This window comes from Clarias gariepinus, chromosome 21 (assembly GCF_024256425.1).
Source record: "Clarias gariepinus isolate MV-2021 ecotype Netherlands chromosome 21, CGAR_prim_01v2, whole genome shotgun sequence".
Classification (NCBI taxonomy): Eukaryota; Metazoa; Chordata; class Actinopteri; order Siluriformes; family Clariidae; genus Clarias; species Clarias gariepinus.
In genome coordinates, this window is record NC_071120.1 from 21,582,607 (window position 1) to 21,601,231 (window position 18,625).

General features: G+C 37.8%; 1 protein-coding gene across 2 annotated transcripts; it reads left to right on the forward strand.

Annotated features, from left to right (window-relative positions):
* The first annotated feature begins 9,721 nt into the window (after nucleotides 1–9,721).
* pias2 (protein inhibitor of activated STAT, 2) lies at nucleotides 9,722–18,571 on the forward strand. Of its 2 annotated transcripts, none has more exons than XM_053480544.1 (14): nucleotides 9,722–9,795; nucleotides 11,519–11,993; nucleotides 12,332–12,419; nucleotides 12,504–12,554; nucleotides 12,646–12,736; nucleotides 12,885–13,019; nucleotides 13,111–13,216; nucleotides 13,365–13,438; nucleotides 13,535–13,695; nucleotides 13,808–13,941; nucleotides 14,496–14,676; nucleotides 15,642–15,781; nucleotides 15,886–15,923; nucleotides 16,209–18,571. In XM_053480544.1, the coding sequence occupies exons 1-14, from the start codon at nucleotides 9,772–9,774 to the stop codon at nucleotides 16,392–16,394; spliced, it is 1,884 nt and encodes a 627-aa protein (XP_053336519.1). In that variant the 5' UTR covers nucleotides 9,722–9,771; the 3' UTR covers nucleotides 16,395–18,571. The 2 variants fall into 2 exon arrangements, with proteins under 2 accessions (XP_053336519.1, XP_053336520.1); XM_053480545.1 differs by having other exon boundaries at nucleotides 9,760–10,072.
* The last annotated feature ends 54 nt before the right edge of the window (nucleotides 18,572–18,625 follow it).

Genomic DNA, 18,625 nt, shown 5'->3' on the forward strand with positions numbered 1-18,625 from the left:
AGGTCACAGTCCATGACCCAACTTTTAAAAGTAGTGTATTCATTATATCACATATTGATACTAAGCAATCTCTAGGACCTGCAACTTTCCACTATCTCAATCACTCACTCACGCATTGTCTCTACCGCTTTATCTTGTATACAGAGTCGTGGGGGCCGGGAGCCTATCCCAGGAGACGTAGAGTATGAGGCGGGGTACACCCTGGATGGGGTGGCAATTTATCAAAGGGCACTCACACATACACACAGGCACACACACATTCACACACTATTTGGGAACACCGATTAACCTAATCTGTATGTCTTTGGACTGTCTTTGGAAGAAAACCAGAGTACCAGGAGGAAACCCACCGAGCACGGGAAGAACATGCATGCAGCAGAGGCGGGATTCGAACCTGGCCTAATTGTATGTTCTTGTCATGTGTTATTAGGTTTATTGACCATTTAACCACACCAGCAGGTCCGATACCTACCTTTCCTGCCGGTTCACTGCATTACTCAGTGTATATTCCATGTTCGTAACATATATATATATATATATATATGACTAACAAACAAACAAATTTTATATATATATAAATCCAGTATATTAAAATATTAGAATAAATAAACTATAAATCCAGTATATTAAAATATTAGAATATTTTATTTCAAGTTTAATTAAATCACTATTTATAAAGTACAAATATTGTGTATCTCTTGGTCTAGTTCTGAACACGCATGGGTAACACCAAAGATGTCCAAAAGATGATCATCGACACGCTCCATAAGGAGAATAAGCCACAGAAAGTGCTGTCAAAACATGTTCATGGAAATTTGACTAGAAGGGGAAAATGTGGTAGTAAAAGGTGACCAAGCAACCTTTGGAAGATTGTCAAGTAAAGCCAATTCAAGAACTTGGGAGAGCTTTACAAGGAATGGAGTGAGGCTGGAGTCAATGCATCAAGAGCCACTTTTTATTTGTATTTTATTTTATTTTTTAACGAGTATAGACTATAATTATCTGTCAGTCCCTGATGAGCAAGTTGATGGCGAAGGTGGCAAGGAAAAACTTATTGAGATCACAATAGGAAGAATCCTTGAGAGGAACCAGACTCGATCTGGAAGCATCCCAGCCTGCATCTCAGCATTTTCCCAACAGACACACATACGCACACATACGTAGATAGATAGATAGATATATAGATAGATATATAGATAGATAGATAGATAGATAGATAGATAGATAGATAGTTAAACCCCCCCCCCCCCCCCCCGTTGACTCCCTCACCATGAAAATCTTCGATTGCTAAGGTGACAAACACCATACTAACAAAAAAATTGTCAAAGCCATTGATCTCTTTGGATTCACTATAAATTGTCTACTGTTTCTTCATTGACCATTCATAAATCTAACTTACCTCACCATAAGTGCTTCTGTCAGAAAGGAATATTAATAACAGAGTCTTTTCTCATGCATTGTATTTAAAAGCTTAAAACGATGCGCTTGCATGTTTATTGGACAAAATAAAAACGCCCTGCCTTTTACACGCAACGTATCGGAAAGTACTTGTCATTATAACCAAAAATAAAGCTCCTGCTTATAACCTGACAAATATCTATCATTTTGAAGCCGTGATACAATCAACACACATTTCACAATGTCCTTTTTTGAGGTCAGTGTACTTTTCCAGACCAGGCATCTGAAACCTAGACTAGGTGAGTACTTGCCATTGTGTGGGTGACATGACACATTTAAAATGCAAATTCAAAGAAGCGCACAAAGCCAGAGCATAGGTACGAAGCTAGATGATGAATGCAATACTACAAACATGCTGACATCCTAACAAACACAGCTGCCCTCATGTTAAGCTTTGCTTATGTGACTGTTTTGCCTTACAAATAGAGGCCCTTCTTCATGGTCACTGCTTTTCCACATCACAATGGGATGTGGTTCTACCACATAATAGTGGTTTGATCAGCAGCATAATGTCCACTTTTGACTAATCGTGGTACAGTAAAATATTCAGAATTTTATATAAAAAAAAAGGCATGGTCATGTGCTGGCTATGTGATCAAAAGCTCCAAGGTGGAATATCTTGATAATATTGGTACACACATAATGTAAGGTAACATATTCCTTTATTAAAGATCTTAACGTGATTCAGCAGACCAGGCAACCTTCTTCCATTGCCCCATGGTCTAGGTCTGATTGTAGACTATTTTGCCAATAGACAGGGGTCAGGTTTTTCTTTCTTGGACCACTTTTGGTAGGTCCTGACCATGGGAAAATGGCAAGATCTGCAGTTTTTAAGTTGCTCGGACCCAGTTATCTCGCCATCACATTTTGGCAAACATTTGTCAAAGTTGCTGAAATCCTTACGCTTGCCCATTTGTTTTTGCTTCCAACACGTCAACTTCAGGGACAAAATGTTCACTTGCTGCCTGAAATATCACACCAACTTCCATGTGCCACTATAACGAGATGATCAGTGTTATCCACGTCATCTTTCATAATTCAGGTCATAATGTTATGGCTGATCCGTGCATATTGGTAAACCATGATTTTTTGAGATATAATACTTAAATCTTGTTTTATGCTGTGTTGTACTGTTCGGATTGTACTGTCTCTAACTTGATAAGTAAAAATGAGTAAGAATTTTTTATTTATTTAATTGATTTAGAATCTTAAATACATGTACTCTCACTCACTAACTCATCGTCTATACCACTTTATCCTGTATGCAGGGTCGAGGACACAAGGTGGGGGTACACCCTGAACAGGGTGCCAATTCATTGCAGAGCATAAACACACTACGGGCACAATTAGCCTAAACTGGGGTTTGGATTGGTGGAGGAAACCAACCAAGCACAGGGAGAACATGGAAACTCCATGCATCCGAACCTAGCCGGGAACCAAACCCGCCCCATGAAGGTGCAAGGCGACAGTGCTAACCACTAAGCCACCGTGCCACCTGAATACATTTAACAAAACTATTTATTCTATTATAGCATGTGTATAGTGTGTCATGTTCTTATTTGTTTCATTCTCAGCCTATGCAAACCTTGCCACTTGATTATTTGATTAAATGTAAGTAATATGGTTCCTAAACTTATAATATGTGTCATTTTATTTCTTTGATGTATTTCTTTACTGGATTTTTAATGAGAATAATTTCTAAAAATTTCTATAAAGAAATCAGCTGAACAGTTGAGTTTAGCCGGAAAAACTGTTTAATCATTCATTTTAAATGTCATTAATTTAATTAGTGACTGTAATAAAGCACTTCACTTCACACACTTCATTGTGTCAACACTAACAATAAGTGAACTTTGTAGGTGAAATACACCACAAAATCAGCACTTTGTTTCTGTTGGTCTGGTTGTTACTGATACAACAACCACCATATTTGTTCGATTTTATGTTGGAATAACAATGCCAGCAGAGGCAGGTAGCTGACAAGCCGAGTCCCGGCAGAGTTAGCACTAAGCGGTCTAACAAGCCACTTTAAGGCCACGGATTTCTATACACTCATTCCTGAGCTTAGCAGCAGCAGCTTTGATTCTAACAATAATTGGGGTCTTGTTTCTGTCAAAGTGCTGCCAATAACAGGAGTCAAGGTTAATAAAGGCAAAGCCGCAGGTGTGTCTGTTTCTTTAGCAGAGTTCTCAGGTAGTGTAATTAGATGCCTTTGGCACTTTGGCCAGGTTGTGGGCTTAAATGGCTATACTGGGTGCCCTTATCAATCACTGTTCCATAACTTTAAAAAAAAGAAAAAGAGACAAAAAGAAAACAGGTCAGTGTTTATACTTTTTAAGCTTTTCACTGTTAGTCACTTACAGAAAGAGCTGAAAATCTTCGTGCTAGAGAATTCAATATTTATTAAAATATATACATCTCAAATTTATATACAAGTAATCTCAATGAATTAGAATATAAGAATAATTCGATTTTAAAAACATTATATAGATTTGTTACACACAGACTGATATATTTCAAGTGTGTATTTCTTTTAATTTGAATGATTATGGCTTACAGCTAATGAAAACCCAAAATTTATCTTATAAAAATTAGAATATGGGAAAGGGTCAATATTGAAGACTCATGGTGTCACGTTCTGATCAGCTAATTAACCTGCAAAGGTTTCCTGAGCCTTTAAATGGTTTCTCAGTCTGATTCAGTTGTTTCCCAACACCTCCACAGAGTGATGGATCCAAGCACATTAATGGGGAAGGGAAATATCATAATAAAATTATATATATAAATACATATGTGTGTGTGTGTGCACAATATTTTTTTTATTATAATAATAACAACTGTGCTACATTTTAGGGTTCTATTGAAATTCAACTGTAGTTTGTCTTACCTGTTCCTTATCATCAGTTTGATCAAATAAATATATGAGTCATTATATGAGTCAACAGGCTGTCAGTAAATTATTTAATTGTCTAAAAGGCTGCCAAGCTCCAGTCACAGGGCGTATAATGTGATAATTACATAGGAGGGAACACGTTATCACATTATTCTTTATTCTCCTGTTCAACATTCTTACATTACATTTATTACATTTAGCATTGTCGGTTTAATTGTATCTAAATTGAATTAAATTAAAAGCATTGTTGACTGGCTGCAACATGTCAAATGATCATTTAGCTTTTGTCTTTTTCAGAAGGGAACATAATTTAGTAATACTAAAAATAGTGGAAGAATTTTTCTTTCTCAATAACATCCCCCCCCCCTCCCCCCATTGGCAAAGTCGGATATAAAAATGTCAAAAAGATGTTGTCAACAATTATGAAGAACAATAAAATATAATACAGACAAAGCCTCTTTATATTTTGAAAAAGCGTACAGATATTTATGAGAAAGCGAACTGGCTCTGTTTATTGCTTAGAGCAGCACCCACTAACCTGCATGGTAATGTTTCCAAGCACCATTACGCACAATATACACTTTCCATTGCACAGCGATCTGGGATTTGTTTCTGTCCTAAGCTTCAACACTAGCTTTAATGCTTTTGAACCATAATAGGATTTGCAATCTTTTACATCTGTGGTTTTCTCAATAAAGAAATGCCACAAATCACTATACGGCTTTTTGGCCTTGCATTAGGAGGCACTTGAGTTCCATGAGTTCATGCAGAACTTGAAACTCTTCAGAAATTAACCCATTCTTTTCAGAGCTTTTGTTTGGTTGTTTGGTTGTTTTTTAAAAATCTGTAAAAAGGAGCTGCTTCACTTTCAAAATGTAATATTTCTGTCTCAGGCTGCTAACTGACATAAAATATATGTGAGTGTTTCACTGATGATGCCCTGCATCTATATGGGAATAAGGTAAAGGTCCTTGCTCAGGGGCCCAAAAGTGGCAACCCAGCAGTATCGGAGTTCAAACCTCCAACCCCTTCAATCAGCAAACCAGTGCCTCAACCTGATGAGCCCCATTTGAAAGATTGTTTAAAATGAATTAAATCTTTTGGTTTTTTTTGTTTGTTTAAAAAAAAATAATAGCATTAAAATTACGAAATACAATGATTAATACAACAATAAACATGTAAAAAAAAATACAATGTAAAGTAAAAAGAAAAAGTAGGATAACCAGTCTAAAACCTGCAGGACGGGTTTGCCAGATGTTGCTTTAATTATTCATCCAAAAGGAAGCCAGACATGTTAATATAAATATTTACAGAGAGATTAAAAAATGTTCTTGTAACAGAACTGTGTACTGTCCCGTGTAACCTCATGTACACCATGATATGTAAAATGAGGATTTTTTTTTGTAACGAATGACATTAATAGCTCGTGTCATCTCATATATTTTATTTATATAGTTTTGCTCAGTATCAATGAAGTAAACCAGATTAAAATAGATGAAAATATTTTACACCTTCTTAAAGTACTAGTTGAATTCTTTTTTTCCCGAGTAGGTATGTCGAGATCTTGTTTCTCCACACCTCCAGCGGACCATTCAAGTTCATTGTACAAAGATGGATGAGGGATTTTTGCCCTTTGACCACTACAAAAACAATGTTGGTCCCAATGCTGATAAATAGACAGAGCGTATGAACTAAAGGGGGTAATGAACTGATAAACATGCAGGAAAGTGGGGAAAAACAGAAGCATGGTTCTCGAGTAACCCTTAATGTATATGTAATAATTAAACTGGATTGCAAAAAATATACAAATTTTTTTGTTTGTTTGTTTGTTTGTTTGTTTAAAAGTTGAGAAGCAGGTGGTGTATGGATAGTGTGAGGTATACATGTTTTCTTAAAGAAGTAGACATAAAGTAGACTAGAATTAGTTTCAACTGGATATTGGGGGAAAAAACAGGGCTTTTTTTACATACTGTATAAATATTCTAGTTGTCATCTTTCCTAAGTAAGTCTCACATACATTCTTATACTGCCCTCTGCTGGACAAATTAAGTGTTTGCAAAAACTCCTGACAGGCAATTCATTCATGTCTCTAAATTTATTTAAACATTTGTATTCAGCTTAAAATGAAAAAGTTATTATCTAAATAATTAGGGCAGCACAGTGAGATAGTGGTGCGCGCTTGCATTATTGAGGCTTCATTTGGGGTCTGTGTGCATGGAGCTTGCATGTCTTCCCCATGCTTGGTGCGTTTCCTCCGGGTACTTCAGTTTCCTCTGACAGTCCAAAGACATGCAGATTAGGCTAATTGGTGTGCCCAAAATTGTCAGTAGTGTGTGTGTGTGTGTGTGTGTGTGTTTGGTCTGTGATGCCCCACCTAATGGCCAAAGTCTCCTGGAAAAAGCTTCAGGCTTGCCATGACCCTGTACAGGATAAATGATATAGAAGATGAATAAATAAATGAATGCATGTTTGTGATGTTTTGAGGTGTTATTATAGAGTTTGTGTCTGTATGTGGCACCTCACTGTGAAGATGAAGTGAATTACTTAACCTGAAGGAGAAGGCTTTTGAGGATAGTGGCAAGGCTGAGATCAACCGCATTCAGTACAGTCTGAAGGAGGCCAAGGAGGCATATGAAAGGAAAGTGGAAAACAACATGAGGGTGGTCTGGGATGGAACAAAAAACATCTTAGGCTGTCAAAAAAAAAAAAGAAAGAAAAAAAGGACACCAGTGTAATAGTTGGGATTGTGGTGAGGGCCAATGAGTTCAAGCAGTTCTTCAACTGGTTTGACTGCCTCGATCCTTTATCAGTTGTCTGTCCTGTAATGTCCCCTCCCCCTCAACTACAGTCCTCACCCACACTACAGCAAGGAGCCCAGCTGCCCCCCACCATCACAGCACAACATGTCAGAAGAGAACTGAGGAGACTCCAACCCAACAAGGTTAAGCCTAAGACACTGTCCTCTCACATCATGAAGACGTTTGAACGGGCATCACTAAGACCAAGGAGATGGTTATTCACTTTCGGCTGTCCGGGTCTCCCCTGTTACCTGTCTCCATCGAGAAGGTGGATGTTGAGAGAGTCAGGTCATACAGATACCTGGGGCTACAACTGGATGACAAACTGGACTGATCAGAGAACTATCTGTATAAGGAAGATCAGAGTCAGCTGTTCTTCCTGCAGAGACTTGGATCTTTCAACCTATGTAATAAGATCCTGTTGATGTTTTATCAGTTGGTCATCGCCAGTGTACCTTTCTACACGGTGGTAAGCTGGGGAAGTAACCTCAAAAGAAGGGATGCCAAGTGATTGGACAAGGTGGTCAGAAAAGCTGGTTCGGGTGGTTGTTTTGGAGCTGGACTTTCTCGAGGAAGTGGCAGAGAGGACACTAAACAAAATGTTGTCCATCATGGCCAGCTGCGACCACCCACTGCACATAGTTTTCTGCAAACGGAAGAATGTGTTCAGTGGAAGACTTCTGCTACAAAGAAAATCCTTTGTTTCAGAAGCCGAGGCTCTTTAACACCTCACTACAAGGACATGGGAGTGTGATGTGAGCAATCATAGAGCATGTACTTGTGTGTTTAAATAAGAACAAGCTTTAAGAAAGCGCAATACAGTGATGTAATAGCACAGACAGTGATGCAATAGAGGAATATTATACAGTAAAGGAAACGAACGTACAGAAATGCTAACAAGAACAGGTTTAAAGAACAGTGTGTATGGAACATGTGAACCTATTTAGCCACAGAACACAGGCAAAATTAAGGTTTAAGAATACTCAGTGTAATGTAAGGATTGGTCACAAATTGGTGCATACAGAGTATGGGACCCCAACAAAGACATGGAGGGCCGGGGTAAGCATCCGAATTGTATCCAAAGTAGATAAGATATCACAAATCAGTAAGCAATACTCTCTGAGCAAGAACAACAGCCACAGGAAGTTCAGTAAGAGGTATAAAAGTTGAAATGCGTCTGTTCACAGACGGTGCAGGAGTAAAATCAGTTTGGGTGCCAACGGTAACACTATCACTAGTTTGTGTACTGACAGACACTTTGAAATCGGTCTGAATGGCAAAATCATAACAAATTGGCAATAGATCAGCGCTAAACTCGGACCCTGCAGGCGAAGGGACATGCGGGTAAGGAGTGGGTGTGCGACGTCATTTGGTGGGACCAGGATTGGCATCACCATTCTCGACATGAATGGACCCATTCTCCTGAGAATGCTGTGTAGAGGACTGTTGGCACCCAACCATTTGTGAAACTGTATATAAGGAATGTGCATACACTTGACAAGTCAGTCTGCTCTTGAAGATGCTTGAGTTTGCCACTTAAGCATTTAAGTACGGCTCATTTGGATTTTACTGCTGCAATAAATTCTGCTTACTTCATCCAGATCTACAAAGTTTTGGTTTGTTCTTTGATTTTATTATTTATTGATATACATTGGTATTGCTTGTTTAAAGTTTAACTATGCAGTATTAATATAGATATGAAGGACCTAAAAAAATCCCTGAGAGTGGACTAAGAGGTCTAGGCTCGTCTGCTATATACAGCATGGTGTTACACGTATAACTCAGCTTCAGGGTCTGCTAAATCTCTTGCATATTTTGCAATTACGCATGAAATTAATTTCAGTGTCACTTTCACGCCGCTCTTTGCACAATTACTGTACTTTTTGTATTTACACAATTAATACTATTTGCACTGTTGTCACCTTGTCACATATAGGATTGCTCATCATGGCTGCACTGCAATTTAACCTCTTTTCTCTCTCTTTTATTAACTTGCAATTTGTATAATTTATTTATATGCTCCTTATATATTGTTTTTGTTCTTATGATGCACTAGTAACTTCTTGTCAGTTCTCAAATTACCCTGTGTATACTGACTATATGTGAGATAGACATTGTGCAATCTACAACCTGTCTGTATGTACTGTCTTAAATTTACAGTTCTGTTTTTGGTGGCATGGTGGTGTTAGCACTGAGGCCTCGCACCTCCAGATTCTAAGTCCGATTCCCGCCTCTGGATCTGTATATATGGAGTGTGCTTTCTGGGTTGCCCTCGGGTACTCCGGTTTCCTTCCACAGTCCAAAGACATGCAGATTAGGTTAACTGGCTTTCCGTTGTGTGTGTGTGTGTGTGTGTGTGTGTGTGTGTTTTGTGATGGATTGGCACCCTGTCCAGGGTGTACCCCGTCGTGTGCCCTAAGCCTCCTGGGATAACCTCCAGGTCCCCGTGACCCTGAATAAGGGATAAAGCGGTATAGAGGAGTAGGTAAGTGATGAAATTTAATACTCTAGTGTACTTCCGTATTAACGGTTTGGGACGCGACCCTGGTTATACAGGCGCTCAGGCTTGACCAGGTCACGTGGGTCAACATCTCGCTCGGGCAGGATGAACGCAGCCAGAAAATGGCGGATGTTGAGGAGTTACGGGTAGGCGAAAGTGTTCTGATAGCTGGCCGCTGCTTTGCACTTGTCGGAGTTTTTAAAAGTTTTCTTTGCTAGGTTTGACCTGTTATCGTTTTATTTCTTTATAAACAACCCAAAAACAGTCAATTAGCATCGTTTTATCGCCCAAGGAGCGTCGATATGTTGTTTTTTTCGCAGTCGGTAGGCCAGAGAGTCGACACTATGAAGCCCGGACCTGTTCTAAACTGCTAGCACTAGCCGCCTAGCCTGCTAGCTTCCAGCTGCTTCGCTAGCTATCAAGGTGCTTGGGCTTCAGCTACATGTCTTTATCAGTCTGCGTTTGTGGTTTTAGTGCTCAGTTCTCATTAGAGTTTTGTCAGTTTATACTGATTTAAGAGATTTATAACATTCTGAAAATAACTGTGTGTGCGGGAATGTCATGGTCAATCTTTTGTTATTGTCTGTTAGCATTTTAGCTCAGTAGCTAACTAACTTAACACTGTTTCCTTAGAGATGTCTATGTAACTGTCTGTTACAGGCTTTATGTATTAGGTTGATTTGGGTTTTTGTTTGTTTGTTAGGAATGCATATTAATTTAGAAGTAGACACGAGACATTAATAGAGGCAGTTTGCTATAGATACCTAGCTAGCTGAGGTATGCTCCTGTCTAGCTATTATTAATGTTATTATTATTCTTAATTTAATAATACCTTTAAAGCACCAGTATGTTTTTTTGCTTAAAGTATCCAGTATCAGATTAGAATAAACTTATAATAGAATAAATGTTATCTCCTGTAATTCACTTGTTTAGAAATTGTTCCTTGTCATTGCTTCACACCTTTTCGGTTTTTATTATTAATGTTTTTTAACATTAATAATAAAAAACGTAAAGGTGTGAAGCAATGTATACGAATTAATAAAATTAATCTGTCTTTAGCTGGCATGGTGGTTAGCACTGTCGCCTCGCACCTCCAGGGTCTGGGTTCGATTCCCACCTTGGGTTTGTGTGCATGGAGTTTGTATGTTCTGCCCGTGCTTGGTGGGTTTTCTCCGGATATGCCAGTTTCCTCCCATTAGGTGAATTGGCGTTCCCCTGCGATGGAATGGCACCCCGTCCAGGTTGTACGCTAAGTCTCCTGGGATAGGCTCCAGGCCCCCTGCAACCCTGTATACAGAATAAAGCTGGCTTTTTCTGACAGTTCTTGGCTTTAAAATAATCCCTAAACTGTGCGGTTTACAATTTCCAGTTTTTATTCCGTTGTTCCTGGGATTATTCTTAGCATGAACAATCTGGATGTTAGGATTTAGTTTTTCTAGAATAAAAAAAAGATGAGCAAATTAATTATAGACAGTGTATATATATTGAATGTCATTTGACCCTGTTGAATTGAGAAATAAATTGTTTTGCAGAAACCTAGATTTGTACCTGGTTTGGTTCAAGTTTTGTCTCTGGTTTAGTCAAGGTTTTGTTTTCAGTCAAAATAATACTTGTTTAGATTGGTAACGTTATAATTAATCTAGATTGCTGTTTAAAGCAAAGACTCAAATTTTCATTACTGATTTATAAATCTATTTTAAAAAGCAACATCCATTACTTTAATTGATAATGAAAATAAATCATTCTTTAAGTGCACGTTTACTTTTACTGTGTACAGACATGTTCTAGGGCCTGCCATTCGCCTGTTTTTACTATCTGCCTTTGTCACACTGATTTGCATTCTCTTTGTTGTTTTTTTCTCTTTCTCAGAATATGATATCAAGTTTCCGCGTCTCGGAGCTCCAGGTACTGCTAGGTTTTGCCGAAAGGAACAAGAGTGGTCGCAAAGATGAACTTCTGCTGAGAGCTTTGCATTTGCTAAAGAGTGACTGTAGCCCTGCCGTGCAGCTCAAAATCAAGGACCTCTATCGCCGGAGATACCCGAGGACATTAGACAGTCTTGCAGAGCTGTCTGCTCTAAAGTCAAGCATAAATTCATACCTAGACTCTGAAGAGAGCTCACCAGTTGTGAGCCTGGACCTTTCTTTTGGTGCTAGTACGTCAGACTTGCCTCGTCATCATCAGCACTTGGTGCCTGTTAACTCGGCTGCGTTACATGACCCAAAGCCCAGGATGAACATGCAGCAGCCGACACCACTCATGCCTCCCGTCCACCCGGACGTCCAGATGAAGTCTCTGCCGTTTTATGACGTGTTGGACGTTTTGATTAAACCATCAAGTTTAGGTAGTTGTGCTTAGCTTGTTTTAGTTTAAGACCTGGGGCAGGTTTTGCATAACCTGCCAACATGTGCAAATGTCTTTTCAAATTTATAAATGCCTGGATTTCTTACTGTGTAAGAAGATCTAAGTTTAGATTAATTATATTCTTCTTTAATTATAAACAATAATAATAATAATAATTTTTTATTTATACAAAATGCATATAGTCTTACAATCAATTAGATTTTGCATAGTCATTTAAAAAAATCTTAACTCGGGTTAATTATTGAATTAATTAGAAAAACTAAATATGTACTGTATATGTATGTTTTTTGTTTTTTTTCTTTGATATTTTACATACAGGAGCCAGTCCTGTTCAGAGGTTCCATCAAGAAAAATACTTTATTTTTGCCTTGACCCCACAGCAAGTGCGGGAAGTTTGCATTTCACGGTAAGGACCTAATTTAAATAAATATTTAGTTCTGATTTGTTACACCGCATGTGTTTTTCATTTTCCTTCCTTCATTGTCGAAAGGGATTTTCGTCCTGGTGGCAGAAGAGATTATATGGTTCAAATACAACTCCGGTAAGACGTCCGGTGTGATATCATTCATCTTTACAAGTTCTGAATACATTTACAAATGAACACAGGAATAACCGTTTGTGTTTGCTGTCAGCTTCTGCCTTTCAGAGACTAGCTGCCCTCAAGAGGACAACTATCCCAATAGTCTTTGCATCAAAGTCAATGGGAAGCTCTTTCCTCTCCCAGTGAGTATTTACATGCCGGGGATTTTCACTGCACAGTTTGAATGTAGGATGTTTTTAATATGCAAATACTTTTGTAGTGTAATGTTTGATCAGGATGACATGGTATTATGTGTAAAAGTGTTTTATAAGGTGCTTTTTTATGTGTCAGGGCTATGCGCCGCCCCCTAAAAATGGTGTTGAGCAGAAGAGACCAGGCAGACCTTTGAACATCACATCTCTTGTCAGACTATCCTCCGCGGTCCCCAATCAGATATCAGTTACGTGGGCGCCTGAAATTGGAAAGGTAATTTTCCAACTAGCTTTTGCTTTCTAATATCACAACAGTGACATTCTTACCATTTTTCACACTTTACACACCTGTCACTGTTTTCCAGACTTACTCCATGTCTGTGTATTTGGTGCGGCAGCTGACATCACCGTTGTTACTACAGAGATTAAGAATGAAGGGAATCAGGAACCCCGACCACTCGAGAGCACTTAGTGAGCTCTGCTTGCTTTTAAAATAACATCAACAATAATAATAACTACCTAGTTTTTATTGCTGTCGTTGTTTTGTATATGGTCTTTTGCAGCTGTGTGGTTAGTTATTTAGTTAGTTACAATGAGATATTTACCTTCTCTGTGCCAGTAAAAGAAAAGCTCACCGCAGATCCCGACAGTGAAATAGCGACAACCAGCTTGCGAGTCTCACTCATGTGCCCAGTAAGTCCTGAAAAAGTTTTATTTAATACTATCTTGCCCCTAAAGTGTTCTTTACTCAAGTCAGTTCTTTTCCAAATCTCATTTGGTTTCACTCAGCTTGGAAAGATGCGCCTTACGGTGCCGTGTCGAGCCGTGACCTGCTCTCATCTCCAGTGTTTCGACGCCGCACTCTACCTTCAGATGAACGAGAAAAAGCCCACCTGGATCTGCCCTGTGTGTGACAAGAAAGCAGCATACGAGAGTCTAATCATTGATGGGTGAATACCTCTCCATTCATATTAGCCTGGTGACATTTTTACACCTTCACAGCTCACTTGAGGTTGTTTCAGCGTATTAAATTATACTAATTAACTTGTGCGCTCTTATTAGGCTCTTTATGGAAATATTAAATGACTGCACAGATGTGGACGAAATCAAGTTCCAAGAGGACGGGACCTGGTGCCCAATGAGACCAAAGAAGGAGACGCTGAAAGTTTCATCTCCATGTTTACCCAAAATTGAGTGTATGTTCTGTCAGAAATTAGCTTTGAATTCACCTCATTTTACAGGGTTTATTTAAACAGATTGTTTGTTTAAAGCATGGTTCTCCCTGAAAAAATTATCTGGAAACAGCAATAGTTTAATTATTCGTTATGTTCAGTTTTTTACCATTTTGTATTAAGTCAATAGCAATTATCCGTAATGTCTTTAGAGGCAAGAAATGATTTACTAAAGTCGTTTTAAAGCCATAAATATAAATGTTTCCAGTTAATCACGTGTATTCTGACTGACATTAAAATCAGAAGTTAAGATGTTTTAAATTGGGCAAGTTAACGATCATTGATTAACTTTATTTATATACACACACATTGAGGCAAACAGAATTATTTTTGCAAGAGTTAATAATTTTTTCTTTTGTATTTTTCTTTTATGGTCGTCTTATAGATTTCTGCTCAAAGCAGAAAGTAAAAAAGCAAGTAGGCTAGGAAAAACTGGAGAAAGGAAAGCTCAAATAAATAAATAAATAAATTGGCAAGTGTGATTTTGCATAATCTTTGATGTTTATTTTATTTTTTAGACCCAGCCCCTTTGCGTCCGAGTGCAGTCGTTCCTCACTCAGAGCCCAGCAGTACAAAAAAAGCTGATGTGATTGACCTGACGCTGGAAAGCTCATCAGACGAAGAAGCCGAACCAGACCCTCCCTTGAAAAAGCGGCGTTTGTACATGTCAAAATCTGAGGAGATGCATAGCAGCAAAGGGTTAGTGGTGGCTTTTATGCTTCTGAAATGTGTGTTTCATTTTATTGCTGTCAGAAAAAAAAATCTAATACATACTTAATGGTAACAAAATGCCAGTTATATGGAGCATTGTATATATCAGCAGAAATTATATTATACTAATGATAAAGTCAGAAGAAATTAGTGTACAAAGTAATTTTGCATAGCGTTTCAGTCAATGTTGGTGAGATCTTTCATGCGTATGTTAGTGACTCAGTTATTAGGTAGTAAATACATCGATTATAATAAACTTGCATTAACATTGCATATGGTCATAGTTTATTGATTCAATTAAACAAAACAAATAAGAACAAAATATTTTTTCATTAGTTATAGAAATATTTTTAGATGTGCTGAATGCAAAAGAAATGTTTAAAAGCATTAAAATGAATCATTATAATCAATTAAAACAAATGAAATTTATCATATTTAAAATGACTTAGAAAGCACTTTTAAATATGACAGCTGAACAAAGAGCAGTACAATCCTAAAGTAGCTACACACACAACAAATCAACTGACCAATAAAAAGAAACGGAAGTAAATGAATTCACAAGAGACTTTATTAAATGAATTCACAAGAGAAAGCGTATGCTGTGTTTTATAGAACTTCCAAGCGATTTGCTGCTGCTGCCGATTTTTGTCGAATCAGGTTTTGTTTTTAAGATGTGATCACCTCTTAGGAATTAGGAATCAAATAAACATCACCTTATGGTGTGTCTCGCCCCGTCACTAGCCAGTAATGCAAGTAGATTTTTCAAGCACTTAATATTTATATTATATAATAAAACTGATAATTATATCCCTATCTCATCTACGCGGTTGACTCCCGGTGAGATGCAGCGTTAGGCACCGTGAGCGACTGCCCGACGTTCCGCGAGGTTCCGGAAAGATTGGAAACGCAGGAGGACATTTTCTATCATTTCTTTTTTTTTCCCCTCATTTCAGTGTTTTGACCTATCAGCCATCACCGGTTCGAATGCCAAATGTACAGCCTCTGGACCCTTCCTACTTGACTTCCTCAATTGCAGACTATACAGTTCCATTCCACCATACAACACTGTCCACGATTCCCACTGATATGTCAGGTATGCCATTGTTTCTGTGGTCCAATCAGATCTGTTTCCAAGTGTATTAGTTTGTTGCAAACTGTTGGCTTATTATGACTTTGTTTTTTAACTTTCTTGTATAGGTCTTGACTTATTTTCGTTACTTCAAGCAGACCCCCAGGTACGTGGTCCAAGTTTGTTAGAGTCCATAAACTCAAAATGAAGAAGTTTACTTATTTAATTAGAAAGGTTTGCTTTCATTATTTTTCCGCTAATATTATTCCATATAAAGACGTGTATAGAGGTTTTCTTTTTTTTTTTTTGCGATATTTTGATTTTTACCAATACAATAAGTTTTTACCTGGACTAAATGTGACATCTTTGAATTTTGTATGTTTTCTATTTTATTTTATAAGCATTGAGATCTGATTATTATACACAAACACTAGTTTGCCGTTCTCTTTAGCCTTACCGGACCCCTGTGTTCCTGGAGAATCTGTCCAGCAGCATTCAGAGTGGCACCAGCAGCTCTAGTCTCATGGCCTCATCTGTCCAGTACGATTCAACTTCACATCGAGGAAGCTCCAGCCACGAAACAGGTGTCATCACCAGCGGATCCTCATCACTTTCAGACATTATCTCGCTAGATTAAGTCACAGTTTCAGTATCCCTAGTCATCAGGCAAACTGCCACGGGCTGTGTCTAAAAATAAACTCTTCAATTTCAGTTCAATATTATTTACTAATATGGTAGCTAATATGCACATGGAAAACAAGGTTAGTTGCAATCTAATGATATTCAGAAACCTCTCAATGTCTGTCTGCATTTCTAAGGCAGTCTTTTTAATAGTGACTGATACCCATTGCCTTCTTGCCTGGGAGAACTCAACAAACAATTCATCAAGCAGAGGAACTGGGAACTTTAGACACATTGGGACTAGTTTATGGACCCGCGTGTATTTGTATGTGAACCTTGTATCCTCTTTTTACTATTTAAGCCGCATTTTTTTAATCAATCACCTCAAACCTCAACGATGACCTTTATTATTTGGAAAAATCAGGAGTGTACATAATTTTTATATTGAGTGGCAAGCATACAACTCAGTATCTGTTTCAGTGAATTTGTTTTATTGCATAATGTTTGGGTCACAATGTTGTGCTGCAGTGAGTTTGTAGATTTGGTTGTTTTGGGCTATTCAGGTTGGTGGAGACATAATCAAGCCATGATGCAATGACATTGTGTGTGTATTTACACACATTTTACCCCCCCCCCCCCTTTCCTGAGTTTTGTGAAACTTCTGTACTATTTTATACCACTTAGACATTTTTAAAGAGAAAAAAAAGGTGCTGCATAAGCTGGTTTCACAGCAATGCTTAGACCTGAAAGTCAAAATAGTCAAATCAGGGCTCTTAGCCCAGGGGGATACACTGTGAAACAGGTTTCCTGGTTGGGTTCAACGCCAGCGTGACACTTGCCACCAAATTGCTAATTGTTCTCTATCTTCGTGCATTTGATTTTGGTTTTCTGAATTCAGCTGATGATTTTTTTTTATTTGTTTGTTTTGTTTGTGTTCCAAGGTGTACACCAACATATAAAGCGCTAGCAGGCCAGGTCCTATTAAACACAGAAATTTCTGCCACCAGCTTCAACTGGAAACCAAGTCATGGTTTCTGCTGGCACTTTTAATTCACTTAGATGCAACCTAAAAATGTACTTTACTTTTAAAAATGGCTTCATGCTGAAACTCCCGTGTGTTCTAAGAAATAAGTTATCTATGCTTTCTAATATGTAATAAAGCACATGATCACTTTTTTTAGGGCATTTCATTGTAGCTTGACCAAAATGCTGAACTTAAGTCAACCAAGCGATGGAGTGCAAATCTAAACACTAAGAAAGGAAGCAAATTACTCAAGTGAGTCTTAAAAAAATAGCTAAAGCGCACTGAGATTTGCCTGTATGTGCTGTGGATGTCCACCAAGATATCACCAGTATCTTTTCACTGCCTTTAGGCTTAGAGAAGTTGAGAAAATGCCACCTGTATACCACCAAACTGTATAAATTCAAGGAAACTGTATAATAAGCACAACTGTAGCAAGTGACTTGCCTACTTGTTCATATATGCTATTTTAAAAGCCAAGAAGCTCCTGAGTGCAAAACCAGTTCCATCTTTGCTGTGAGTTCAAAACTTTCCCAGCATAATCTAAGACATAAGACTATTATTAATCTAATACAGTGGTGGTAATAGTGGGTTGAAATCCACCTGATTTTCAAGTCTGAACAAAAGTAACCTGGTTTTAGAGTAGAAGATGGCACAAATTTTTCAAAAGCATTAAATGTGTGTTTTCAAAAAGTTAAACATATTTTCCATTTTTTTTTTCTTTTACTTGAAATGCTTAGATAGAAGAATTAATCTCCTTTTAAAACTGATGAATTCTACCGTATAAGCCATATTTCGTTTTAGGATTTCATTTGTGGGCTTAGCTCTGCTATCTGCAAGCCTCAGCCGAATTTATGTAACTTTTTGTTTTTTTCCCCTCCTAATTCACTTCTTGTTAATTTTTTACAACATTTGCGCTTTTGTATTTATTTAAATAACTGGTTATTGTATTAGAAATTATAGTAACCGATCCTCGTACTTGCGTTTTGACTTTTGTGTCAGATTTGGATGGTGTCAATGAAGAGAACTGATGGGTGCAATTCCATATAGTTATTTATAATATGTATTGATTTCAAATGATTGTACTCCAAATGCTTATTTTTGACTCGAATTGTGCCATTTAAACATATGCAGCAAAACACAGTAAATGATGTCTATGATGTCTATCTGAATACCTTCTTGCTGTTGTGTGATTTTTTTTATTTTATTTTCTTTTTTCAATATAT

Excerpts from the sequence above, each read along its gene's own strand:
- pias2 (XM_053480544.1), top strand. The coding sequence starts at position 9,772 with ATGGCGGATGTTGAGGAGTTACGG. Across the intron at positions 13,217-13,364 it reads CGACCACTCGAGAGCACTTA|TAAAAGAAAAGCTCACCGCA; the intron begins GTGAGCTCTGCT and ends TCTCTGTGCCAG. Across the intron at positions 13,439-13,534 it reads GAGTCTCACTCATGTGCCCA|CTTGGAAAGATGCGCCTTAC; the intron begins GTAAGTCCTGAA and ends GGTTTCACTCAG.